This window comes from Mustela erminea, chromosome 10, assembly GCF_009829155.1.
Source record: "Mustela erminea isolate mMusErm1 chromosome 10, mMusErm1.Pri, whole genome shotgun sequence".
In the NCBI taxonomy this organism is placed as follows: domain Eukaryota; kingdom Metazoa; phylum Chordata; class Mammalia; order Carnivora; family Mustelidae; genus Mustela; species Mustela erminea.
In genome coordinates this window covers 108,522,119-108,548,380 of record NC_045623.1, presented here as the reverse complement: position 1 = coordinate 108,548,380, position 26,262 = coordinate 108,522,119, and the positions used below count along the sequence as shown (strand labels likewise).

Here is a 26,262-nt window from a genome sequence, read left to right as displayed (position 1 = left end):
CCTCTCTCCAGCCCCAGGGGGCTGCTGGCCTGGCCCGGAGACTCGGACCCCGGGGACCCAGGCTGCAGACAGGAGGCCAGGCAGACAGAGGAGGGGAAGAAGGGAGGGGCGCTGGGGGGCGGGTTTGCGTTCTGGAGCTGAAGGCTGGTGCTGTCTCCCTGCCCCCAGTGCAAGACGTGGCCTCACAGGGTCCCCTCTGGGCCCCCAGGGTTCGACTGCGCCAAGTCACCCCTGCCTCCTGGAGGAAGGCAGCTTTCCTGAAGGCCACAGGAAGGGGGTACAGGCTCTCAGGAGAAACCCCGGCCTGCCAGCTGCCCGCCAGGGACCTCCCTGTGCCCAGCACAGAGGCCACACTGCGTAGCAGCCCTGGAGAGGGCGTCGTTGACTTTGGGGCAGGTTGTGGTGTCGCTGGGGCTGGCAGAGGGTGGGCCAACGGCCAGAGCAAAGGAAAGCAAAGCCGTGGCGGACCTGGGCCCCGCCTGGGACCGCACCTGGCCCAGGCTCATGAGGGGAGGTGGCGGCCGCCAGGCTGGGCAGCCCCAGTCTCTCCGGTGGGCTCCGTGGGCCCGGAGGGGGGGCGTGTGGGTGGTCTCTGCACCCCCGAAGCTCGTGGGGGTCCAGCACTCACAGTGCCCCGTCTATCTCTGCGTCCTCCGTCTGTCTGCCACATCCGTCTGTCTCTGTGTCGTCTGTCTGTCGGCCACGTCCGCGGACGTCCAGTGGAAAGATGCATGAGCGCCATGCAGGCGGGAACCCAGATGGTCAAGCTCCGCGGCAGCTCCAAGGGCCTGGTCCGCTTCTACTTCCTGGACGAGCATCGCTCCTGCGTCCGATGGCGGCCGTCGCGCAAAAATGAGAAAGCCAAGAGTGAGCAGCGGCGCTGGGGGGAGGGGCGCGGGGTGGGGGGCAGCTGCGGGCAGCTGGGAGGGCAGCAAAGTCGGGGGCTCTGGGCCTGGCACAAGGGTCCAGTGGACTTGGAGCTTTGAGGGGACCTTGGATGCCAGGTAGGGAGGGCTTGAAGCCCAGTGCCCTTCAGGGCCCTGGCCTTGTTCCTGCCTGGCAGAGCCCTCGAGGACTCTGGGGACCAGCTGCCCTTTCCTGGGTGGGATCTGGGATGGGCTGAGGGGCCAAAGGAGCGTCCATGGAGCTGAGGGACAAGACCTCCCAGAAATACAGAGAGAGAGCCCCCAGCTGGGCACAGCAAGGGCCGGGCATCTGTGCCCGGGGCTAGCTCAAACAGCCTGGGGCAAAGAGGGGTCCTGAGCTGGGAGGATTTGTGCAGGGGAGGGGAGGGCATAGTTGATCTCTGAGCATGGCATGGCAGGAGCCAGGCTGAGAGGCAGGAAGGGACACGTTAGAGCCCGCACAGGCCAGGAGAGACCCAGGGGAGCCATGGCCAGGCCTCAGCCCAGCAGTTGCCAAGGGCACTGTCACTGCCGTGGGGCCTGGGAGAGAGCCGGGCTGTGGAGGCCCCTGGAGGGCATCCTGGAGGGGAGGGCTGGCACTGCCCTCCGGGCCCGGAGGGGTGGAGACGCAGTTCTCACCTGCGGCCCCTCCTTGCACGCGGCACTGATCCCTGCACTGGGTCTGAGTGAGAGGTGGGCAGTCAGCTCACAATAGAGCATCTTCGTGTCCAGCTGAGACAGAAGAAAACACAGAGGTTGGAGAGAGAAGGGACCAGTAGATGGGGTCACAGAGGTCCTTCGAGGGCAGGGGTGACAGGGCAGAGACCGGCCAGGATTGGAGGGGAGGCCGAGTGCACTGTTTAGAGCTGTCTCTGGCCTTGGAAGGTCTCCAGGAGGGAGGAATGGGGGGCAGCTGTCTGTCTGTGTCTGTCTGTCGCCCTCCCAGTCCAGGGGCTCAGAGCCCCCCACCCCTGCCAGGCACAGGTACGCACTGAGGGAGCTGCAGAGGGAGGTAGGCAGCTCCCCCAGGTAGGTGGGCTCGGCCCACCTGGGAGCTCAGGGTGTGGGAGCAGAAGACAGAGGGGCCCACCCCTCACTGCGCTGATGGGGCTGCCCCACCGTCCTTGCCCTGGGCAGGATAACGCCCCCCGCCCCAGAAGGGCATAGCGCCCGCTGGGCAGAGCCAGAAATGGCCGGCAGTAACGGGAGGCAGTGAGAGCTGGGTGGAGGGCACAGAGCTGGGGGGCTGGTCCCGGGTGCCTGGCTCCCGGAGGGGACCCTGGGCTGCCTGTGCCCTGCACATGCGCCGTGAGGGGCCCTGCCCCACGTGCGGGAACTGAGCCTAGAGACGCCTTCTCGAGCTCAGCGGCTGGGCATCGGCTCAGCGTTCTTCAGGTCTTGCGCGGAGGCTCTGGAGCTCCGGGGGCTGCGTCCGGTAAGGGTGTCTCTGAAGGCACCTGGGCTGGGGCACACAGAGCGGGACCCCGCTGTACCCCTGGTCCTACCACCTGCGGGGCCAGCGCTCACCAGGGGGGCAGCCCTGCATCAGGCTCGCATCCGGGCAGGGACACGAGCTGGCTGGAGCCGGACAGAAGAAGGGGCTTGTCCGGGCTCCCTTGCTCTGCGGCCTTGGGCTTGGGGCAGAGGCCACATGCCTGGGATTACTAATGCGAGGGAGGCAGCCCCCTCCCTCCGGGGGAGTGTGTGAACCTCTTTCACACCCGAAGGAAGTGGGGAGCAGACCTTACGGTCAGAGCAGAGTGGGGAGCGGTGGGCTCCCCAGCCTGAGCCCACCTGTATTTTCGAGGGTCCCTTGAAATGTCCCTTCCCCGGCTGTCCTCAGCCTCGCCTCTCCTGCCCCTTTGTGCTGAGCCGGCGCAGCAGGTGGGGGCCCTGCGTGCTGGGCGGGCTGTGACCGGTGCCCCTGCCCCCCCGCAGTCTCCATCGACTCCATCCAGGAGGTGAGTGAGGGGCGGCAGTCTGAGGTCTTCCAGCGCTACCCTGATGGGGTTTTCGACCCCAACTGCTGCTTCAGCATCTACCACGGCAGCCACCGAGAGTCCCTGGACCTGGTGTCGCCCAGCGGGGACGAGGCACGCACCTGGGTCACCGGCCTGCGCTACCTCATGGCCGGCATCAGCGACGAAGACAGCCTGGCCCGCCGCCAGCGTACCAGGGACCAATATCCTTGGTCTGGGGGGGCAGGCGTCAGGGAAGGGTTAACCTCCTGGGGGCGGTCACGCATCTGGGGAAGGGGAGCAGGGGAGGGGCGTTGGGGCTGGGGTCCTCCACTCCTCCCGGCCCCGTGGCGGGGGCGGGGGCGCGGCTGGCCCTGCTGGGCTGTGTGGCTCCCTAACTCGGCCCCGAAGTGGCTGAAGCAGACGTTTGACGAGGCCGACAAGAACGGGGACGGGAGCCTGAGCATCGGCGAGGTCCTGCAGCTGCTGCACAAGCTGAACGTGAACCTGCCGCGGCAGAAGGTGAAGCAGATGTTCAAGGTGAGGTGGGGCCGGTGCAGGTGTGTCCCCGGGGAGCCGACCCGCTGGAGCTGCAGGAAGTCCCGGCGGGGCCTGTGGGGGACGGGGGTGGGGACAGTCGCGGAGCGGAGGCGGCTCAAGCCCGGGGCACGGTGGCAGCCGCTCCTGGGGGCCCTCCCTCGCTAGGGGGCATTCAGGCCCAGTCAGGTCCCCAAGGGAAGCCACCCAAAGCAGGCTGCACCTCCTTTCCTCGTCCTCCCCCAGAGTGCCCGGCACTGGCCTGTCCTGCGGGCAGCAGCTCTGGGGCCCCGCTCAGGGCCGCCTCCTGGTTCAGTGGGCCCCGCGTTAGGAGTTCGGAAAATGCCTCTGTCGGCGGAGACGCAGGCTTTACTGTCCGTAGTTAGTTTCTCTCCTTCCGACCCCCGGCTGGTATGTTGTGGAGTAAGGTGGCATCAGTGGGTCCCTGCTTTGTGGGGTTGAAGGGCAGGCAAGCCCAGCTCCTAGGATGCAGCCTGGAAAGATGATTCTCCGTCTCTCGGTCCCTCTGGCTCTGTATCTCTCGCGCACACAGAGCCAACCGCAGCACCGGGCACAGCCTCTGGGCTTCCCCTGGGCTCTCACGACAGACAGGTGCTGGCGCTGGTCGGAGCGAGGTGGGCGTGAAGGAAGGGGCGAGTGGGATGCCCTTGGGCTGCCGGCCAAGGACTAGGGGTTCCCAGGGCCCCCCCCGGGACCCCCCAAGGGAACAGAGCCTGCCTGGGCAGTGAGGAGCTGGCAGATGGCTCAGGCCTGCAGATCAGCTCCCCACCTGTACCCTGCTGACGCTGCTTCTGGGGACCGCTCTGGGGCAAGAGGCTGTTCCAGAACAGTGAGGCTGTCAGGGGCTGGGCAATAGGCTGGCTTAGACCTTGGGGTCCAGCCTGTCCTCTGAGGCGCAAGGGGAGCAGCGCCCCCTCCCAGATGGGGCACGAGTGTGCGCAGGCTCCCAGGACCTGAAGGTCACGCACAAAGTCCTGGCTTGAAGATGTGCCCAGGCTGGGAGCCCTGGGGAGCCCATGCCCACCCGGTCCTGTAGGGACACAGGGCCTCTCAGGCAGGCTTCAACACGGGGACTCCCCGCAGAGCCCTCTGACCCGCCCCTGGCTTGGCTGAGTCCAGGCTCTGACCAGATCCCCTCGAGGATGCCCAGAGCAGTGGGAGACCCTGCAGCCTGGAGCCTATGGGGGTGTGTGTGTGTGTGGTGACGGCTCTGGGCTGGCTCTAGAGAGAAGGGCGCAGCAAGGGTGTGGGGTGGATGCTGGCCTAGAGCTGTGGACCCCAGAGCCTGTGCCCCTCCACCATGTCCACGGTAGTCCCCAAGTCCCCAGGCCTCCCCAAGTCCCCGGCCCCTGGCCATCTTCACGGCCTCCTTCCCAGTGCTCTGGAGCCCAGGACAGGAGCACTGACTTCCCACCGGGCCAAGCAGCTCTGATCACTAGAGTCAATTTGGTTGCCAAGAAATTTCAAGATTATTTCCAATACCTGGAAGTGCCTGATCAAAGGAGAGATCTGTATAGGGCAAAGGGCGCCTTGAACATAGTTTCGTGAAGTCTGAGGCAACAGCAGTGTGGCTAGGCCCCGCGTGGCCCTCGGGTGCCCAGCAGAGTGGCTCCAGCCAGAGTGGGCCTTGGCCGGCCGGTGACTGTGGGCAGAAGGAGCGGCCGAAGGACTGGGGCTGAGGGGCTGTGCTTTGGAGTCTCATCCTCGGAACGTGTTTTCACTCGCCCCGAGGGCTCGCCGCGGACGGAGGGCAGGCGGTGGGCGTCCCTGCGCAGCTCCACCCACACCCCGGGACGGCCGCCCACCTGGCCGTCCTGCCAGCTCTCAGACCCAGGGCTGCCCTCCAACACAGCTGCAGACACACACGGTCTTTGGTCCTGTCCCAGCCGTGGCATGGGTACTGGCGTCCTGGGCTGAGGCTCAGGGGCCCTGCTGTGTGCCCATCATGGCGCCCATCTAGGAGCAGGCGTTAGAGATCTGCCCCCCCCAAGAGGAGTACTCTCCCTGGGCATGGGGACGTGGGGGTGTCTGTGGTCCCTGGTTCCCTGGTGACGCTCCCTGTTCAGAGAGGGCCTCAGGGACCTGCCGCTCACACCCCACCCCCGTCACCCCAGGTTGTGTCTGTCAAAGACTGTCCAGACAGGAAGCAGGGCCGGGAGCACTGCTGTCCGTGGTGCTGACCCCACGTCCGTCCCCGCTGTGCCCTCAGCCTCCGGGGGTTCCTGCTCACACCCAGAGCACTGCGGGCTGGAGAGGCACCTGCTGCGGGGCCTTTCTGATCCATTCCCAGGGATCGCCATGGCCCCGGGGCCCCTCAGGCTCCTCTGGGCAGCCCAGCCTGCCGTTGCCTGGTCCCTTGTCCTCTGGGTCTGTCCCGGCTCTGGCGTTTGGTGTTCCCAGGGTCTGACGCTTCAGGGGTTGCTCCCTGAGGGGTGGGTTCATGAAGGAGTCTGTGGTCTCACTGGCATCCAGCGGGCTCCTGCTGGTGTTGTGAGAGCTGCCCTGCCGGCAAGAGAGAGTCAGCAGCAAGGTGCTCTCTCCCTGCTGTGCAGACGGAAGGCAGGGCACGCGGTACACCCTGCGGCCCTGAGCTCTTCTAGCCACTGGGCACCCTGGTACCATCACAGGCTCAGAGCCTGGGGTGGGCATTAACTCCAGAGCGGCCTATTAGCTGCCACATAGAGGTGTCAGCTCTAACGTGGGGCGCTGACCCCCAGATGGGGCGCTGACCCCAGAGTGGAGTTTTGATTCCAGTGTGGAGTGTTGGTTCTCAGTGTGGGGTGACTGTGCCAGGTTTAGGTGTAAGTTGACCTTGAAGGTCTGGGACTAGGGGAGGGAAGGGTCAGATCTGTGTTAAAGGGTCACTCAGTGGCTTCTTGGTGGGAGCCCAGTGAATTCTCTGCTGCAAGGATCCCAGGCAGCTATCAGGCTGGGACACGGGGGGGACACAGATTTCTGGCTTGCAGGAAGCAGACACAGATGACCACCAGGGGACGCTGGGCTTTGAGGAGTTCTGTGCCTTCTATAAGATGATGTCCACCCGCCGGGACCTCTACCTGCTCATGCTGACCTACAGTGACCACAAGGACCACCTGGACGTCACTGACCTCCAGCGCTTCCTGGAGGTGGAGCAGAAGGTGAGGGCCTGGGCAGCAGCCACAGGGTCCAAGCCTACATGGCCTCCCCTTGGGCTCCCAGGGCCCTTGAACTGGTTGAGTGTGGCTGAGAACCCTTCAGTGTGTGAGGATGGGTGCTAGCCTGGCATTCAGGGTTCCACTCCATGGACCTGCTTCGGTTCCCATCATGGGCCATGCCAGCCTCTTCGAGGTCCCATGGAGACCCTGAGGGACCCTGGGGAAGTTCCATGGCTTCTCCCCTGTGGGCCTCTGAGCAGCTCAGCCCTGACCACAGACACTCCGAGCTTCCTGAAGGGAGCCTGTGCCTCACCACAGCACCTTTAGCGTGGAACTCCTCGTGGAACGGGGTTCCGTGCTCTAGTCATCCCTCCTGTTCCCGCCATGGGTCTGGTTACCCTGAGCTCCAGGCCCGCCGCTGCCACCATTCGCCCATTTGTCCAGCAGATGCCTGGATGCCCTGGTTGTCCGAGGGCGTGCACCCCTTTCTCCTGACTCTATGCCCCCCTGCCCATCCGAAGAGACTGAGGGCTCCCTGGGCATAGCCCTGTAGATGGGGGGTGCAGTGACCAGAGGCTCAGGGATGGGGGCTCCCTTGACCTCGGACCAGGCAGGAGCTGGCTGTTGCTTTCTGTGGTGGGCAGGACGCTGACACTCTGCAGCGGGAGAGGGGAAGGCCAGTGTCCCTGGGCCCCCTCTTTCTGGAGGAAAGAGCGCTCCTTTGGCAGGGCTCAAACAGCTTGTGGCTCCCACCTCAGGGCCGGTGGGAGGCCACCTTGAGGATCAACTTGCAGACTTGAAACTTCCTGAAACCCTCAGGGACCTCATTTTGGGCAGAGTGGGAGGGAGTCAGACTCCAGGTTAAGGAAAATAGTTCTCGGCCACTGGGCTGGACCCCAAATTGGGCGGCTGGATCAGCAGGGACAGCTGAGAGAGCCAGGCTGGTCAACGTGGTGTTTGCACCAACAGCCCGAAAGTCCCGGGCAGGCATCGGCCGTACCTCGCCCTGCAAAGCTGCCTCAAGCCTAGGACATCAGAGAGGGCTACAGCTGGGACAGTTCTCCCAGAACACCTCCCCTAACATGTACAGATTAATGCGTTCTGTTCTTGTGGCCGCACTGCTAGAAAAGCTCTAGGGTTGGACAGGAGAGACTTGCACCAGCCTCACGGTTCCTGATGTCCAGGCCAACTCCTAACCCTAACACTAACCCTAACTCTAACCCTATCCCTAACCCTAGCCCTTACCCCAACCCTATCCCTATCCCCTAACCCTAACCCTAACCTCCTCAGCCCAGCCACTGTGGGCAGCCCTGGCACGGGGCTGGGGGTTCTCTGTCACGGTGGCTGGTGTGCATGGGGGGAGGGTAGAGGTGAGAGTGTGGTCCTGTCTGGGACGGGCAGTTCTGACTCATTATTCCCTGTCCTTCACCCTAAGCTTTCCAGAACATCTATCTGGGACAAAAACTGTCCACCAGGAAGGCCGTTTGAGGCCTCAGCCAGGCCTCTGGACTCTGGGCTCTGACCCCCGGCGCCCCCTTTCCCTTCTGTCACCGGTGACGCACCCACACCTGCGTTCCTCGGGAATGGTGGGCCTGCATCTGGGACCTGGGGGCTCCAGGCCTGCCTCACCACAGGGCCCTGGGAGGTCACTTGGCCTCTGGCCCCTGGGGTCACTGATGTGCAGGGCTGTGTTGGGCTCATCTTTGTGGCGCAGCTTACCTGTGAGAGATGTGGGGTGGCAGCAGGGGGAGGCAGGGAGAGGAGGCTCCCTGCGCCCCGGGTCCCTCCAAGGTCGGCCTGGGTCCTGGTTCCCCTGTACCTCCTCCCATACGGGGACTTCTGCCGGCACAGCCCTGGTCCTTAGCTCTTGAGATGCCTAGCCCGGTGGGGATGAGGGGTGGCCCAGCCGATGGAACCAAAGACCCTTCCCCGGCTTCAAGGATCTGAACCCGTAGACAGCTCTTCTGAAGCCGTGTGACCCACCAGTAGTCCTCTGGCCACCGAGTCCCAAGTCTTGTGACACTGGGGGCAGCTAGCGTGCCCCCCAGTCCAGGAAGCACATCACAGGGGCCTGAACCGCCCCCCGCCGTGGTTAGTCTTGATGTGACGATCAGAGGCAGGGGGAGGCAGTGGGGGGGTGGTGGGTGCTGCCTGAGGCTAGCCCAGCCCAGTGACGGGCTAGCCTGGGCTTAAGCCCCTGCTCTGGCCTAGATGGCGGGTGTGACCCTTGAGAGCTGCCGGGACATCGTCGAGCAGTTCGAGCCCTGCCCGGAAAACAAGAGTCAGGGGGTGCTGGGCATCGACGGTGAGTGGGGGCGTGGCTGCGGGCTCGCTGTCCTGGCAGGCCCTTGGGGGGTGCGGGCCGGCAATACGAGGCCGGGGCAGCTGGCCCGAGCGGGCAGCTCCCTGTCCTACGTGGCGCGGGGCTGGGTGGTGCTGAGATGAGCCTTGGGGTGGGATCGGCGTGCGGGGCTAAGCGCCCCCCGTGCCCCCGACGCAGGCTTCACCAACTATACTCGGAGTCCCGCCGGCGACATCTTCAACCCTGAGCACCACGGTGTGCACCAGGACATGACGCGGCCGCTGAGCCACTATTTCATCACCGCGTCCCACAACACCTACCTCGTGGGCGACCAGCTCTTGTCCCAGTCTCGGGTGGACATGTACGCCTGGGTCCTGCAGGCCGGCTGCCGCTGCGTGGAAGGTGCGTGCGAGGGGCTCTGGCTGCGGGCCTGGGCTGCGGACCGGCGTCTGCTCTTGGGGACACCGGTGGTGGCTCTGAGCGGCATGGCTGCCTTCCCCCCAGGTGGGGGCTGGGACAGGCTCCTGCTGCTGTTGGCGGCTGAGCGGGACGTCCCCGTGCCGTGGGTCTGCCCGACCGAGGTCCCTGCGCCGTGGGTCTGCCCGACCGAGGTCCCCGCGCCGTGGGTCTGCCCGACCGAGGTCCCCGTGCCGTGGGTCTGCCTGACCAAGGTCCGCCTGCCCACAGTGGACTGCTGGGACGGGCCCGACGGGGAGCCCATCGTGCACCACGGCTACACTCTGACCTCCAAGATCCTCTTCAAAGATGTCATCGAAACCATCAACAAATACGCTTTCATCAAGAATGAGTGAGTGGCTGGGACTGGGGAAGGGGCCCTGAGCAGAGGGTGGGGGGAGGGGCCACAGGGCTCTTCCTGCCCCTCCCCCACATCCTCTCTCAGGAGGCATGTTTGCAGAGGTCGCAGGACTGACTCTGGGGCTCTCCTTGAGGCTGAGGGTCAGGGGAGGCAGTGGAGCCGCAGGTCTGGGGAGAGGGAGGCTGGTGGGGGCAGTTGGTGACAGATGAGCTTTGGCTGGTGGGTCCCCTGTGCCCGCAGCCCCTGTCACACACACTTGCGGGCCCTGGGGTCAGCCTCCTCCAGCACTGGTAGCTCTGGCACTAATTAACCCCCAGAAGCTGCTCTATGTCCAAACTCAATTTGCCGTCACTCAGCTGTAGCTACAGACACCGTTGAGCAAAATCCAATTTAGTTTCTGGAAATAGAAGACCGCCTCCCCATACTCAGGCACCTTCAAGTCTTGGCTAAACAAGGCTCTCAGGCAAGGAGAGAACTAATTTGATGAGGGAGGGGCGGAGAAGCAAGATTGATTTAGGAAACAGAAATAGACGGGCCCCTCCCGAAGGAGCTTGCCCAAGCCCTGTGTGGGGCTGCCAGAAGGCAGTGGGAGTGCGGAGTGGCAGCCTGGGCCCAGAACTGAGGTGAGGGAGGCACGTCAGGGCAGCGGAGCTGGGACCGACAGGCGTTTGGGGCCGCCGAGAACCCAGGGTCTCAGCACCGGGCTTGCAAGCTCTGGGTGCCAGCATGATCTTTGCAGGCAGAGGGTTCTTCCCTAGCGCCTTGGACTTGAGGCTTCAGTCGCTAGCCTGACAAATGGGGAGATGAGTACTTTTGCCCCACGTCCTGTTTGCTCCCCCGCATCGCGGGACTTGTCTCTTACTCTGATTCATGCCCTCTAGGTCGGGGCCACCTACATTTTCTAAAAAGATCACGTTACCTATTGGCAAAAATCCAAGTAAAATGTGCACTTGGTTAAAAAGTGAATGAAACAGCTGAAGAGCATGTAATGAAAATTCCTAGTGGCGCTCCCTGTCCTGCACTGCACGGTAACACCAATGCTCTGCCCTGTGGCGTGGGCCCAGCTGATGTCTCCTTTCTCATGGAAAGGAGTTGGGACCAGTGTTGGGACCCTGGAGCCGTTCGCAGGGCCGTGTCTGCGGTATCCAGGCTAACCAGATTGTCTTTTCAGTCGGTTCACCGCTCCGCGTCGTACCTCCGTTGAGTCCATCATTTTTAAACCATGACTTGCTGACTTGCTTGAATGTGTCCCCTGGTTTTCCTGGAGTTTCTAATCACCTTTGTTTTTTCTTCCCGGGATAAGAACCGCAGGCCTTCTTCACTGTCCTAGCAACTTTCACACCCACTCGGTTGCTTTTCAAAGCCATCGAAGGGCCCCTTCCCAGGGTGGCCGGCAGGTCCGTCTATCCGGGCTGCTGGGAAGATCTCTTCATTCACTGGTGCAGGTGACTTGAGGTCTTAGGCAGGTGGGGCCTGGCCCTCCCCTGGCTTCACTCTGTTCTTCCCACGTTGGGGCCCACAGGTACCCGGTGATCCTGTCCATTGAAAACCACTGCAGTGTCATCCAACAGAAGAAGATGGCTCGGTATCTGACTGATATCCTCGGGGACAAGCTGGACTTGTCGTCCGTCCGCGGGGAGGACGCCACCGTGCTTCCCTCTCCGCAGATGCTCAAGGGCAAGATTCTGGTGAAGGTGAGCCCCTGCCTGCCCCTCCCTGGGCCCGCCTCCTACTGGGCCTCTGACCGCTGCTCTGGGGCCAGGTGAGAGACAGTTGCCCTGTTCTAGAGAGTACGGGGCTCCATGCTGAGGAGTCAGGGTGGGCCCTGCCCCTGACCTGGCCTCAGTCTCCCCCGTGCTGGGCCCGTAATCTAGGGACGTCCATGTGCACAGCCCAGCCTTTCCCTCCCGTGCTGCCACAGCAAGGGAGTGCTGGGCGGCCTCTACCCCGAAGTCCACGAGCTTACGAAGGGCCCCTTCCCTTTGCTGCTTCTTGGGTGGGTGCGGGCTTCCCGGCCCTTGCGGCAGGACGCCTCCCGTGGTGCCCGCCTCCCCGCAGGGCAAGAAGCTTCCTGCCGGCATCAGTGAGGACGCCGAGGAGGGCGAGGTGTCTGATGAGGACAGCGCGGGCGAGATGGACGAGGACTGCAAACTCCTCAACGGGGACGTGAGTAGGGCCGGGAGGAAGATGGGGAAGACGGAGCCGCGGCCCCGACAGCGGGCTCCGGGCCTCGCTGGGAGGAGGCAGGTGGCTGAGGGGGTACCTGGGTGGTGCGACGGTGCTTTGCACAGTGGCTAGACAGCGGCCTGTGCTCGGCCGGAGGGGGTGCCTTCCCCACCGGAGACTCAGCCCGAGCTGGCTAGTGGGCTTCCCGCTCTCCGCCCAGAGGCGCTGGGGCTGGGGGAGTCACACAGGGAGGCTGAGGAGTGCAAAAGGGCTCGGCCGAGCAGGGCTGGGGGGGCTCTGGGGGGCTCTGTCTTAGCTTCTTCTCTCCTCTGGGCTCGGTTCTAAGCCACTGCTGTGAGGCAGGAAGGCGTTACTTCTCCCTGAGGGGCCGTCAGATGGGAAAATAATTGAGCAGGAGTGTTCCCAGCCACGTAGGCTAATTGTTCTAGAAAGGCCTGAAGCAGCAGAATTCTTTCTGCTTCGGAGGTGGATGCATATTTCTCTGGCCCCAGGTGACTGTGAACCCAGGTTGTCTGACGTCTACCTTGCGTGACTCCTGGGGCGCCCAGACGCACACGGCCCAGACCCTGCCCTGGAGGGGTTCCCGTGTGTCAGGGCTACAAGGGGGCGGGGGCTATTCTAGGCGGGGAGGAGCCCGGGAGGCTGCCAGCCGGCCATCCGTCCCTGCCCCCTGCCCACTCCTTGAGGTGTCTGGGAGCCAGGGGTGAGATCCCACATCCCCAGCTGCTTAGGGCTCCTGGAGCCCAGAGTGGCCACCGGCTACACTGACCTCCTCCTGCAAGGCCCACCCGCCTGACGCCTGGAAAGCTGTCTGCCGAGCTTCCTCGAGCAGCGTTGAACATGCAGGTGTTCGAATCAGAGAGGTCTTTGTTCCGGGCCTGCTGGTCATGGTCCGGGGCCCCGGGCAAATGACACGTCTGCCGTGTAGCCCTGCGGCGGGGCGGCGTGCGGATAAGCAAGGTTGTGTAGGAGCAGGTGTGCAGCTGGGGCGAGAAGCCGAGATGGGGCTCGGGCTCCCCAGCTCCAGCAAGCCCCTCCAGCAGGGACCTGGGGGCGGTCACCGCTGCTGCCGCAGGGCTGGGATGATGGCACGGGGTGGCCGTCTTGCTCTGGCAGGTCGCCACCAATCGGAAGCGTGTGGAAAACATTGCCAAGAAGAAACTAGACTCGTTAATGAAGGAGTCGAAGATTCGGGACTGTGAGGACCCAAATGACTTCACCGTGTCCACGCTGCCCCCGTCTGGAAAGCTTGGGCACAAGGCAGAGGGCAAAAAGGTGAGGGCCCTGTACCCCACAAGGTCAGCCTGCGGCTGAGGGCACACCTGTGCACACCTGTGCGTACACCTCCCCCCACAGACCTATCCCAGGTTTCTGGGTGGGGAGGACTCAGAGCACCTTGGGCCCTGGTGGGTGAGCGGTGGGCAGTATGTCTGGTGTGGCAACGCGACGTGAAGTCCCTGCTTTCCCTCGACCAAGAAATGTCTGGGCATGCACCTGGGGAGTTGGGGACACAGGATGGCCATTTGGACCTGGGAAACTTACCTCTGTGTGATTTTCTGTGGGGGGGGGCGGAAGTCAGGGAGGGCTTCCTGGAGGAGGAGTAGGAAGAGGAAGAGCAGGAGAAGCTGCTTAGGCTGAGTGGCCAGGCATGGAGCTTGGAGGGGATCAGGGAACCACCCTGTCCCCAGCAGCACTAGGGCTTCCCCTGCTGGGACATGGGGAGGTGTGAGGCAAAGAGCTCTCTGAGGGGGTCTAAGCAGGGGGGATATCTGGGCAGTGGGGTCATGCATGTGTCCCCAACATACCTCTCTGTCCCCTTTGCTGGGAGGCCCGAGGTTGTGGCCCCCCCACCCCTTGGGAGGTCCCGTGTGGGAGAGGGCAGGCGGCTCGGGTGCCACCAGAGGAGCAAGGAAAGGACCCCACTCAGGACCCCGGTCTGCAGTGCTGGGTGCAGCTCTAGTGGGGGCTGCGCTGGCCAAGGACAGGCCCGATTCTCTGGGAGGGACTCAGCACCGCCTTCCCCGACATCTAGAGGGGCCGGGACTGGACCTTCTTGATCAGAGGGGACCTGCCAGGCTGGGTCCTGCCGTCTGTGCTCTGTCCAAGGCACAGAAACACTTTCTCCTGCCGTCCTGAGCGCTCCACCCCACCCTGCTGAGCTCTCTGGGGTCAGTAGGCTGTGTCTGGGGGCAGGATTGGCCCAGGGCGGGCCCTCTGCTGCCCACAGCATCCCTGAGGGCGGTCGGAGCTAGGACCCGTGCTGGGACCCAGCCAAGCTCGGACATGTGGGCGCCGGGAGGGCGACGGCAGATTCTGGCTGAGGCTGCGCTGACCCTCCAGGATGCGGGGTGGCGCACGCACCTCCTTGGTCGCACCCAGATTTAGAGCCGCGTGTGCGTGTCGTTTCAGACAGTGCAGAGCCGCGACGCATGTCGGCCTCCCCTGCTCCCAGCACAGCAGGCACACGGCCCCCCCGTGCCTCTGCCAGCGGGCCGTGGAGCCATCAGTAAACTAGGAGGGAGATGGGCTGGCGTTGCTGGGGCCGGGGCAGAGAAAGAGAAACGCTTCTGAGAGCGACCGGACCCTAGCTGATGCTGAGTTCCTCTGCGGCCGCCGAGGCGCAGCCGTGGACTAGCAGTGCACGAGCAGGACAGGCCCAGGGCGGAGATGGGAGCGTCCTGACTCCCCACGGGCCCAGGCTTCTCCCCTGAGCCAGTGTGGGCGGCCCAGGGCAGCAGCTGGAGCTGGGGGGCAGCTGCCCAGCGTGTCGCGGACCACACACTCCTTTTCCCATGTGTGAGACACAGGGGTGTTCAGGCCGAGGGGGCAGGCACTCTGGGGGTTCTTGGGGGCCACTCCAGAGCATGAGGTCTTGTCCCCCGTGTCCCTGGGGTGGAACTGACCAGCATGCGCTCCCTGTCCCGATAGTGGGGTCCAGTGGGGTCCCCCTTGAGCTCCAGGGTCCACAACAGAGGGGGCCTTGCTCTCCTCCTGGCTGCGGCTGGTGGTCCAGGCCAGGGCACGCTTAGTGGGGAAGGTGCGTCCATGGGTGTGCAGACGTGTGACGTGCAGACAGGACCAGGCCTGGGGAGCCCCTCGGGCGGGGACAGGGGAGGTACTCTGTAAGCAGCGGTGAGGAAGCCTCACGGTAGCCCTGAGGTGAACAAGAGCAGCTTCGGGGGGCGCAGACCGTGTTTGTCTCCTCCAGAAGCAGGACAGGACTCCAGAGCCGTGGGGAGCCTCACACGCACCTAACATGAGCACGTGCGGCCGAGGAAACTTCCAGACACACAAACAGCGTTTCTCACACACTCACCCTCCGTGGGGAGAAAAGGCAGAACTGGGGCCTGACTAGGTTTAGAGCAACATGTCCGGGGGGGGGTGGTGGCCGCTGAGCCCTCCCCGCCCCTCTTGGAGCCTGGTCCCCGGCAGCGGCCTCGGCGCCCACCGGGCAGCGGCGGACCAGGCTTCCGCAGGCCTGGGGGGGCAGCAGCCCCTCCTGCTCTTGCTCCCGCTCCCCCCGGCTTGTTCCGGGGGGACACCCGGGGCTCTGGGCCTGAGGCTGGGCTCCCCCGCTGCCCCTGTCTCCCTCTGCCCCAGGCGGAGGAGGACGTGGAGTCAGGGGAGGACGCCGGGGCTGGCCGACGGAACAACCGGATCCTTATGAGCGGCTTCTCCAAGCGCAAGGTCGGGCGGGGCTCCCAGGCGGGGGCACCTTGCTGGGACCCTCTGTGTTCCACCAGCCCACGGGCCCAGCTGTCCCTGCGCCAGCCAGCCGGGGCCTCCCCTCCAGCCCCCGGGGCCCCCGGCCCGCCTCCCGGAACCCCCCCGGGTTGCTTGCTACGTGTCTGTCGGGGGCTGCCGGGGGCAGGTGCCTCGACGGCCCCCCCGGTGCACAGCAGCCAACGTCCCTGGCTCACTCAGGCCCGGGCCCAGGCCGCCCGGCATACTGCGGGGGACAGGCAGGCCCAGCCGGGCAGCCCTGGTACCAGGCCCCCCGACGACAGGCCTGCCTCCTGCCCCCTCCGGCCTGTGCAGGGCCATGGCTGGTCTGGGGGCTCCGCCGGGCCTGACTCCACTCTCCACTCTCCCATAGAAGAAGACCAGCAAGCTGAAGAAAGTGGCCAGCGTGGAGGAGGGAGTCGAGGACCTGGACTCCCAGGGCAGCCAGAGCCGGGGGTCAGTGCCCTGCCCCAGCCTGGACCCTGGACGGGTGGGGCAGGAAGTGCCGAGGCCCGTGTCCCTGAAACAGTGGACGCTGGACGCGCCGACCCTGCTGAGGCCCCGTGAAGTCACAGTGGGCTGGGCGAGGGGGAGCCCAGCGTGTGGACCTCAGGGTCGTGGGGCCGGATGGGCCCACACGGACCCCTGCGCCTGCTCCCAGAGTCCGCTGTGTGGTTGGGTGGGCTTGGCGCCCGCACCTGTCCCTCCCCTGCGTCTTTCCTCAGGGTCCCCTGCCCATCCCGGCACCCGCCCCAGGGCGTAGCAGGCGTTGGGTGCACGTTCTATGTGGAGCAGGGAGCCTGGCTCAGGAACCGTGCTGCCCGGCCGCCCCGAGTCCGCAGGGGCGCCCGTGCCGGCGTCCTGACGGCTGTCGCCTCTCCTTCCTGCAGGGCGGCCCGGCAGAAAAAGACCATGAAGCTGTCCCGGGCCCTCTCAGACCTGGTGAAGTACACCAAGTCTGTGGGCATGCGCGACGTGGAGGCGGAGGGTGAGGGCCCCGGGCCCGGGAGCGGGAGCGGGTGCGCTGCGGCCTGGCGGGCCTCTGAGGCCGTCCCCCCGCCCCGCAGTGGCGTCCAGCTGGCAGGTGTCGTCCTTCAGCGAGACCAGGGCCCAGCAGATCCTGCAGCAGAAGCCGGCCCAGTACCTCCGCTTCAACCAGCACCAGCTCTCCCGCATCTACCCCTCCCCCTACCGTGTGGACTCCAGCAACTACAACCCCCAGCCCTTCTGGAACGCCGGCTGCCAGATGGGTGCGCTTGCTGCACGGCGAAGGGGGAGGGCCCGGCGCTCCAGGAGGCTGGGCTTGGAGAGCCTCGCCACACCCCGCCAGTGGCTGGCACTGGGGTGGGGTCCTAGGGCCCAGAGAGACTGAGGCACATCGGCCGCGTGCTTCTAGGGACGGCGGGGGGCTGGCTGTGCTGGGCTCCAGGGGCCTTCTGCCGGGACGCCTGACCTGGGTTGTGCATGAGGGTGAGCCCGGGGCCGGCTCCCGCAGGCGAACGCTGGACTTGGGGGCAGCCGAGCAGGGGAGGTGGGGGTGGGGCACGTGCTGGGCGCTGACAGGCCGCCTCGTGTTCACCCCCATAGTCGCCCTGAACTACCAGTCGGAGGGGCGGATGCTGCAGCTGAACCGGGCCAAGTTCAGTGCCAATGGGAACTGTGGCTACGTGCTCAAGCCTGAGTGCATGTGCCAGGGTGAGCCCGGGGCGCGGGGCATGGGGCGGGGGTCGCGGGGCGGGTAGGGGCAGCTGCCACAGGCTCACCTCCAAAGTAGAGGTGCCAGAAGTGGGGGTGCAGCAGAGGGCCCCACGCTACCAGGGGCTGGCAGGGGTGAACGAGGGATCCCCTTCGCACGCCTGACCCCCACGAGGCTCCCAGCAGGATGCGTCTGGGGCGACTGCCCACGGGGCAGTCAGAACCTCCGAAGCCCTTCCCGGAGCCTCCAGCTCTCTCACTGCTGGCTGCTGGCTGCTGGCAGCTGCGTGGGGCTGTCCCCGTTGTAACCTGGATCCCGCCCAGCCCTCCTGGCCAGCCTTGGCTAACTTCACTCTACCGCCTGGGGACACGGGCCTGCGGAGCCCCATCACCGGGAGCCCGGCGTGTGGAGGGTGGCGAGGACGGTCCCGGGGGAGACCGGCACGCAGACCTTTGGTGCGCCCGTGCTGGAACCCTGCTCCTCTGCCCCTGTCCCCGGCCCGGGACTCCAGGCCGGTCAACGGGGTGCAGTGGAGGGCCCCATGCCACCACAAAGCCCTCAGCCTGGTCCCCTGGCCCCTCCCAGGCGTCTTCAACCCCAACTCCGAGGACCCTCTGCCCGGACAGCTCAAGAAGCAGCTCGTGCTCCGCATCATCAGCGGACAGCAGCTCCCCAAGCCACGGGACTCCATGCTGGGGGACCGAGGCGAGGTAGGAGGGCCCCGGCGGGGGCGGGTTGGGCAGCGCCGCCACGCCAGGCCCGGTGCCACCCCTGCCCTACCCGCCCAGATCATCGACCCCTTCGTGGAGGTGGAGGTCATCGGGCTCCCCGTGGACTGCAACAAGGAGCAGACGCGTGTGGTGGACGACAATGGTGAGGCTCACAGGGGAAGGCGGGGCGGGGGACGATCCTGTGACCCTGCGCTGCCCCCTCGCAGGAGCCCGTGGGGGAGCCTGGTCCCCAGGGGCTGGTTTTCTCCGCCGGGCGGCCAGCCTAGCGCGGCACCAGAAGAGGGCGTGGGCCCAAGTGGCCTCCCGGCTAGGGATTGGGGTGAGAGGTGACCCCTCCTCCCGGTGGCCTCTAGGATTCAACCCCATGTGGGAGGAGACGCTGGTGTTCACCGTGCATATGCCTGAGATCGCACTGGTGCGCTTCCTTGTCTGGGACCATGACCCCATTGGGCGTGACTTCATTGGCCAGAGGACGCTGGCCTTCAGCAGCATGATGCCAGGTAGGCGGGGGCTGGCAGGGTGGGGAGGGGCAGCGTCCCCCATGATAGAGACCTACGTCCCCTGCTCAGGCTGGCGTCTGCCACAGAGGCCAGCACACCCCACAGAGAGCAGTCCCTCCCCCACACCCATCTGTGGGTCGGCTCCCAGCTTGGGTGGGTCTAGGGACGCAGTGGGGACCGAGGAGGAAGGTATGGGGCCAAGGGCGCTTTGAGGATGTGGGAGGGGAGGAGCGCTCAGGCTGCGCATCAGCTGGCCCCCAGGAAGGGGAGGAGCCCATGACATCAGCGGGCTTCCTGGAGGAGGTGTCCCCAGAGCTGGGCTCACGGGCCATATTCAGGGCCTTTGAGCAGAGTGGGCGGGTGACCGGTATTGCAGGCTACCGGCACGTGTACCTGGAGGGGATGGAAGAAGCTTCCATCTTTGTCCACGTGGCTGTCAGTGACGTCAGTGGTAAGGTGAGAGCTGCCTGCGGGACCCCCGGCCTCGCCCCACCCCCAGCCCCAGCCCAGCCACGCTGCCAGGTTTGCCGGGCCTCCTGGGTACCTTGCTGGGCCTGTTTCTCCGTCGGCCAAGTGGGCGGTGGGGGCACCGCGGCTCAGCCCCCGCTCCCCGTCTCTCTCGGGCCTCCCCAGTCCTTCCGCGTCTCGGGATCCCTGGTCCTCCGTCCGTCTCTGAAGGGGTCTGCCTGGCTTTGCCCCCTGCCCCCCGCATCCCTGGATGGGGGACCTCCCCCGTCTCCCCCTTTCTGAGCTCCGGGCCCAGGCGGGGGCCAGTGTGTGGCGGTGTGTCAGGCACGCACGGGGGGCTGGCGTGGTCCTGGTGCCCATTGTCTCTCTCCTGCCACCTCCACGGCCCCAAGGTGCTGCCGGGCACGGTGCCGCAGGCCGCTCGGCTCTTGCCCACCGCCCAGCCGCCTGTCTGTCCTGCGTCTGCCTGTGTCCACGGGCTCCTCGCCCGGCTGTCTGCGTCTCACAGCCGTCACTCTGTCTCTTTGGTCTTGCAGTGGCCTTCCCCATGTCCAAAGTCTACTTTTAGAAGGACAGTCCCGTTAGGAGCTTGAAGGTACCCCAGCGCCAGGGCGGCGGAGCCCGCCCGCCCCCCACCTGCATGCTCAGGTCGCCCCACTAGCATCTGTGGCTCCCGGTAGCATTTTGGAGATTGTCAGCTCATGCGACATGGTCGTGATGTGGTTCTGGGGTCCCTCGGGCCATGCCCAGCCACAGAGCAGCATTTATGAGGCAGGTCCAGGACTCCGGCGAGGCCTCCTGTGTGGGGAACCCTCCTGGCCTTCCGTCCCTCCTGTCTGACGCCCCGTGCCCCCCCACCCCCACCTCGTGTCCTGTCCTCTAGCTCAGAGCACCGCCGGCTCCCCCGCACCCCTGGCGCTCCCTGCCCTTACCCTTCCTCTCGGCCCCTCTGCCCCCTGTGTGCTCCCTGGCTCTGTGTGCACCCATGATGCCCGCTGTGGGGTGGGGATGCCCCAGGGACCAGGTGCTTTGAGCTTGAATCCTGGACCTTCTTCTAAATGACTTTGCCACCAACTTTGACCAAATTGCTTTGGATTTGGGATCTTGAATCGGGAAGCCGATTCAAGTGCGGGCCACGTGAACAGCCCTGCACAGAAGCACCCCCTGTCCCTGGGCAGTCGTGGCTGTGGTCAGGGCCTCTGCATGTGAGGACCCTTCTGGCCTCTGCACTCCGGAGACGCAGTTGTCGGCCTCTCTGACAGTGACCTGGGCCCTTGTCAGCTGGTCCCGGGGATCCCCAGCTGCCCTGCTCAGAAAGGGAGGCGGCGGGGAGAGGCCTGGCTGTCCAGGAAGGCCGAGGCCAGCAGCAGTTCAGGGAATGCCGAGGCAGCCTGGGCCCTGCCCTTGGGGCTGCTGCACAGAGAGCACGGTGAGGCCGGTAGCAGTCGGGAAGGCTTCCCAGAAGAGGCAGCCCCTCCGGGGGAGCGAGCAGGCAGGGGTGTGGGAGAGCAGACCACTGGCCTGCGCTCGGCTTTGCTTGCTTCCTTGGCCTGTGTGCCCAAAGGCAGGGTGAGCGTGAGCGGGGCGGTGCTGCTCTCACGGGGTTTTCTCTCCTCTCTCTCTCCCTGCCAGCACCCCCGGGCACCCTGTGCCAGCCTGCTCGGCTGGAGCCGGGGGCTTTGGGAACCTGTGAGGGGTACCTGGTGGGCACAGGAGCCACGGTTCAAGGTCCCTGTCTGCGAAGCCCAGGGGCCTCCTCCTTCAAGCCCTCACAGGGTCCACCTGTCCTGAGACCCTCAGACCCTCCCCCTGCATTCAAGGAAGGCAGCATCCCCGGTCTGTACAGAGGCCATAGCGGCTGCTGTCCCTGGCAGGGGTGCCCTGGGGACACGCTTCCCCACCCGCAGCTGTGAGCGGCACAAGCCTGACACGCTGGCCCTTGGGCTGCAGCAGCGAGCTGGTAGTCCCTGGTCCCTGGGGCCTGGCTGCCGGCTATGTGGGCTCCTTCTCTTGCAGGTCAAGCAGGCTCTGGGCCTAAAAGGCCTGTTCCTCAGAGGCCCAAAGCCCGGGTCACTGGACAGTCATGCTGCTGGGCGGCCCCCACCTCGGCCCTCCGTTAGCCAGAGGCTCCTGCGGCGCACGGCCAGCGCCCCGACCAAGAGTCAGAAGCCGGGCCGCAAGGCCTTCTCGGAGCTGGTCCTGGGCACGCAGGACACAGGCTCTGAGGGGGAGGTCCGTGAGGTGGCTGCTCCCAGCCCCGGCCCCACCCTGGAGGCCCCTGCCCCCGAGGAGCCCGGCAGCCGCAGCCCCCGAGGTAAGGCGCCGGTGGGGAAGAGCCCGATGCCCCAGAATCTGGGCCAGGAGCCGCCCCCTTGTGCCCCTGAGGGCCCCGGGCCTGCCGGGATGGCCGCCACCTGCATGAAGTGTGTGGTGGGCTCCTGCGCCGGTGAGGACGCCGAGGGCCTGCGGCGGGGACGTCTGCCAAGCCCCGGGTCCCCGGCCACACACGGGGCCATCAGCCAGCAGCCCCGGGCCAGGGCGGACTCGCTGGGGGCTCCTTGTGCCGGCCCGGGGAGAGGCAGAGGGGCCCTGCGGCAAGGTCCGGGAGGCGGCTCTGTGTCCACGGACTCCAGCGGCCTGGGCCGTCCCGAGGTGTTCCCCCACTGGCCTGAGGGCGCCCGCAGGCAGGCAGGGGCCCTGCAGAGGGAGATGAATGCCTTGTTCGTTCAAAAGCTGGAGGAGATTAGGAGTAATTCCTCCATGCTGTCCACTGGTAAGACCAGACGCTCCTTCCTGGCCGGCGTCCTCTGTGCCGCCCCCACGCCCCCTTCGGCATGGCCTGGGCCGGGCACCCTCCCTGTGCTTCTGTGTTCAGAACCTGCCTCCGTGTGCTCGTCTGGCTGCTTCTCCTTTGCTCCGCTGGCTTGCCTGGGCGTCCCCTGCCGCCCCCAGCACCCCTTCCCCAGCTGATGGTACCAACCCCCTCTTGCCCTCAGAGACTCCCCACGAGGCCCTCAGTGAGAGCGGGTCTGACTCTAGCTGCGGCGCGCGCTGACCCTATGTCCCCGGCCGGCAGCCCCCGCCGCCCTACTTTGCTGGCCGGCCCTGCCCTCTGCTGGCGCTTTTGCTAAGAGCTGGGGGCAGCTTCCTGTCCCCCCACCTTCTCCCCCCAGGGCCAGGCTGCAGTTGTTCGGCCCCTGGCCCTGCACTGCAGTCCTCTGGGAAGCCTGGAGTGTGTCGGTGATGCTCTGCAAGGCGGCCCCTGACGCCCCGAGACAGCTGACGGTGCCCAGGTTCCCCGCGTTTGCAGGGGGTGGAGGAGACGGCACCCACCCCTCGGCCCTGGGCATTGCTTTATGGCCTGAATTGAGCTGAGCTGCGGTTGTGACAGACAACAGCCCGAGGGCACCTCATCAGGGAACCTCAGCCTTGGGAGGGGCTGGAAGCCGAGCCTGTCCCGCACCCCCAGACCCCGGTCCCTCCTTGCACCCCGCCCAGCCTCGCTGTTTGTCTGTCCACCTGCCAGTCGCACCCACACGCTGACCAGCCTGTTCTCCTTTCTGTCCCCACGCTGCCTCTATAGTTAGGGACTGAGAGCAGCCGCGTGCCAGGTAATGGGGCCCAGCCTGTGTGCCCTGTGCCGTCCCCAGCCCTGGCCTGCCAGGGGGCCCTGTGGACCCTGCCCGTGGGCACAGACCCTCTGCTCCCCCAGCCCCAGCAGCAGCAGAGCCGGAGGGCAGGGTGGGGGCAGCCGTGTGCACAGGGAGGGGCCTGGCCGCTGAGGGCCCTGCAGGCCCCGTCCACGGGGGACGAGCCCAACACGCTCCTCTCCTCTTACCCACAGATACCCGCCCCTTCTCCATGCCGAGGACGGGCTCCTCCCTGTGTGGCCTGGAAACCATTGCCGAGGAGCCATCCCTGGGTCCTGGCCCCCCACCTCTGGTGGCTGCCCCCCCAAGTCCCTCTCCGGGAGGGGCCCTGTGCGCCTCGGGACCCGGCGCCAAAGTGGCGAGCCCCGCAGCGGTAGCTCTGGGAGCTTCCATGCCCTTCCAGCCCAGGACCCGGAGCAGAGGGGACACGGAGCCGGCCCTAGAAGGCCGGCGGAGGGTGTACAATGGTGGGGGCCCCAGGGGGGCGTGCGAGGGGACCCCCAGCAGCCAGATGGTCAGAAAGGCCATGAGTGAGGGGCAGGTGCCCTCGGAGCTCCTGGGTGGACGGCGGCCCCTGGCTGGGCCCTGCCCCACCGTGTACTCGGATGCCACGAGTGGAGACCGGCTGTGGCGGCGGCTGGAACCAGGGGGCCATCGCGACAGCGTGTCCTCATCCTCTAGTGTGTCGTCCAGCGACACGGTCATCGACCTCTCCCTGCCGGGCCTGGGCCTGGGCCGTGAGAGCGTCGCAGGGGCTCTAGCCGGACGTCTGCCCCTGCGGCCCTGCTCGGCCATAGCCGCCCGCCTGGACCTGTCAGCCGTGACCAAGAGCAAGTCCAGCCCCAACCTGCGGGCTGCCGGCCAGCTGCCTGCCTCACTGGAAGAGCTTTCGCCGCGTCCTCTGGCCCCCAGACCCCCCTGGAGTCGCCTCCCCCTGGCGGGCCTCCGGGACTGCCCTGCGGCTGCCAAGTCCAAGAGCCTGGGGGACCTGACTGCTGACGACTTTGCCCCCCAAGTGGGGATCCTGGGCCGGAGCCTGGGACTGGCAAGGGAGGGGCGGGCAGGGCAGGGGGTGCGGCGGGATGCCCTGACGGAGCAGCTGCGCTGGCTCACGGGCTTCCAGCAGGCGGGCGACATCACCTCGCCCACAAGCCTGACTGCCGTGGGGGAAGGGGCGCCTGGTCCCCCCGGCTTCCTGCGGCGCTCCTCCTCCCGCAGCCAGAGCCGCGTGCGCGCCATCGCCAGCCGGGCCCGGCAGGCCCAGGAACGGCAGCAGCGGCTGCAGGGCCCGAGGGGACCCCCAGGGGAGGAGCGGGGCACCCCCGAGGGTGCCTGCTCCGGGGGCCCGGGGGGCTGTGGGGACGTGCCTGCCCCTGCCACTGGGCTCCTGCTCAGACTCTGACGGGCTCCCCAGGGTGGGAGGTCCCCAGTCCCTCCCCCCGCCCCCTGGCCCTGCACTGTGGTCCCGTGGAAGCCCCGACCCTCAGCCCCCACCTCTCCCCAGGGAGGAAGGGAGACTGCTTGCGGTCGGGGCGGATTTTTCATGATGTTAAGATATATATGACAAGTATTTAAGTTTTTAGAGACGAAGCTTCTCCCACATTAAGATGTTGCCGAGTCCTTTCCGCGTCGTACCTGCGTTTCCACAGCGCGGGGCACGGCTGTGTGTGGGCTCCCGGGCTCGTCCTGTGCCCACTCCCTGCCTGACGGCGCTTCGCTTGTTCTGCACAAAGCCCCCTTTGTACGGGACACTTTAGACCCCAGACTCGCGGACACAACTCCAATAAACACTTTCCTGCTCGCTGGTAGTGGGGCCACCCCCGTGCCCTGTGACCATTGCCACAGTCCCTGGGCCGGGGTCCGTGTGAGGACACCCCGACCCCTTTCCACAGAGGCTCGGCGGACCCCTGCAACCTCCAGGATGCAGCCCCTGCTCCCTCCCAGCCTCCTGGTCCCACTCCTGTGTGTGGGGGCAGGGACCCCAAGCCAGAGGACCCCCAACTGGCTAAATGCATACACTACCCCTCCCCTGGAGTGGCAGGACGACAGCCAGGACACCAGAGGGTCTGTGTCTGGGCTTGGCCCCCAGCCCAGCCTCTGGCATCTGACCTCCACGGGAGCCATGTGGGCCACCAAAGGCCTCTGCCACGAGAGTGCCTGTTACGCAGCAGGTGGTGGGTCTGGCCAGGGAGGTCTCGTGTCCAACTACCAGGATAGGCCCTGCTGTCTTCCCGATAGGGCTGGCGAGAAGGTGGGCACCGACACGAGGCTGGGTGCTGGGAGCTGCCTCTGCAGACTCCAGGGGCCTGTGCCAGCCACTCGCCTAGTCTTAGCGAAGGCCAGGTGGAGGGTGCCTGCTGGCCCCACAACCCCCTGAACCCACCACGCCCCTTCTCAGGTACGGGGAACACTTCCATGGGAAGCGGTGCCCCGAGACCAAGAGGAGCCCCAACGCAGAGCATTTAGGAGGTGTGCCTGGCCTCCAGGGTCCCTAAAATCTGGGGTGTGTTGGAAGAGGGCACCTGGGGGCATCAGCCAGGGGCTTCCGGGCCAGGCTGGCTGCTGGGGCTCCTGGAGCTGAGAAGCAGGGCCGATTCCCATCCGGCCCTGGTTGGGAGCCGCCTGCCGCCACACCTGGGGAGGCTGGGTCCGTCCCAGAGGGTGCCTGGCAGCAGGGCGGGTCTTGCCTGCGCGGCTCTGCCCAGCTGATGCCAGGGCTGGGGCACCGCAGCCCCTGACGGCAAAGTTGGGCAGGTGGAAGAACCTGTGGGGGTGTTGGGCTGAGCCAGGCTCTGGCCAGACTTTTTGGGCCTCCTGGGCATCCGTGCTGGGCTCTCCCTGCACCAGGAAGCAGGGGGCAGAGGGCCATCAGGCCAAGGGGCCAGGGAGGCCATACAAAGGGGGCCACAGCCTGCTGAACTGTGCAGGGGTGTCGGCTGGGGAGATGCAGGCCAGACTGTGGTGGGCTGAGGGGGCAGGACGCTTGTGGGTGGTGGGGGTTCACGGGAACCCCTGGTGGGCCAGCCTGGCCTAGGGGCCCTGGGAATGGCTGCCACTGGGGGCACAGACCCGGCCTGGCACAAGCAGCCACGAGCCTGTGGGGCTAGGGTTGATGCATGCGTGGCTCACCGGGGGCCTGGAAGGAAGGTGTAGGAGTGGCCAGGGCCCGTGGCAGGAGCTGCAGCATCGGGGACGGGGCTGGCCGCCTCCTGAGGCCGGCTCCCAGGTGACTCCGCGTGCATGTGGGCATAGTCCTGCGACGGTAGCCGTGCCTCGGGCCCACGCCCTGCGGGAAGGGGCAGTGCGCAGCCCTCCGAGGGCCGGAGACAGGGCTCTGGGCTTGGGCGTACGGCCCCGTGATGAGGTTGGGTCTGAGCAGGAGTGTGTGCGGCCACCAAGCCCGAGAGCCCCTGAAGACCCTCCTGTGGCTGCCGCCTGCAGTCAGGAGCGTGGCCCGGCCTGGCCCGGCCCCCCAGTCCGTCTTGGGTGCGGTGGGGCTGCGGACTCACAGGACGGCCCTCCCTGACAGACGTGCTGGTGACAGGACTGCCAAGGACACGGGGAGTCACCGGACAGCCGCGGCCCACAGCCCACATAGGATCAGGGGCTCCAGCAGTAAGCGGAGGGAAGACC

The 26,262-nt window shown here is 66.2% G+C and overlaps 1 protein-coding gene across 3 annotated transcripts in view; it reads left to right on the top strand.

The window, feature by feature from the left end:
- Positions 1-24,472, top strand: part of PLCH2 (phospholipase C eta 2) — a 64,981-nt gene extending 40,509 nt beyond the window's left edge. Inside the window, exons 2-23 of one of the 3 annotated variants that reach the window (XM_032301582.1) lie at positions 721-867; positions 2,844-3,087; positions 3,274-3,403; positions 6,388-6,558; positions 8,767-8,860; positions 9,056-9,259; positions 9,545-9,665; positions 11,197-11,368; positions 11,733-11,840; positions 12,978-13,136; positions 15,462-15,548; positions 15,958-16,040; positions 16,475-16,572; positions 16,652-16,834; positions 17,172-17,279; positions 17,866-17,990; positions 18,069-18,153; positions 18,365-18,511; positions 18,888-18,967; positions 20,996-21,752; positions 22,563-22,590; positions 22,824-22,916. In XM_032301582.1, coding sequence (XP_032157473.1) covers positions 721-867; positions 2,844-3,087; positions 3,274-3,403; positions 6,388-6,558; positions 8,767-8,860; positions 9,056-9,259; positions 9,545-9,665; positions 11,197-11,368; positions 11,733-11,840; positions 12,978-13,136; positions 15,462-15,548; positions 15,958-16,040; positions 16,475-16,572; positions 16,652-16,834; positions 17,172-17,279; positions 17,866-17,990; positions 18,069-18,153; positions 18,365-18,511; positions 18,888-18,967; positions 20,996-21,752; positions 22,563-22,573 — 3,314 coding nt within the window. In that variant the 3' untranslated portion in view covers positions 22,574-22,590; positions 22,824-22,916. Of the gene's footprint in view, positions 1-720; positions 868-2,843; positions 3,088-3,273; positions 3,404-6,387; positions 6,559-8,766; positions 8,861-9,055; positions 9,260-9,544; positions 9,666-11,196; positions 11,369-11,732; positions 11,841-12,977; positions 13,137-15,461; positions 15,549-15,957; positions 16,041-16,474; positions 16,573-16,651; positions 16,835-17,171; positions 17,280-17,865; positions 17,991-18,068; positions 18,154-18,364; positions 18,512-18,887; positions 18,968-20,995; positions 21,753-22,562; positions 22,591-22,823 lie in introns of all 3 variants that reach the window. The other 2 variants (XM_032301580.1, XM_032301581.1) reach the window with 2 other exon arrangements.
- Positions 24,473-26,262: the final 1,790 nt, after the last annotated feature.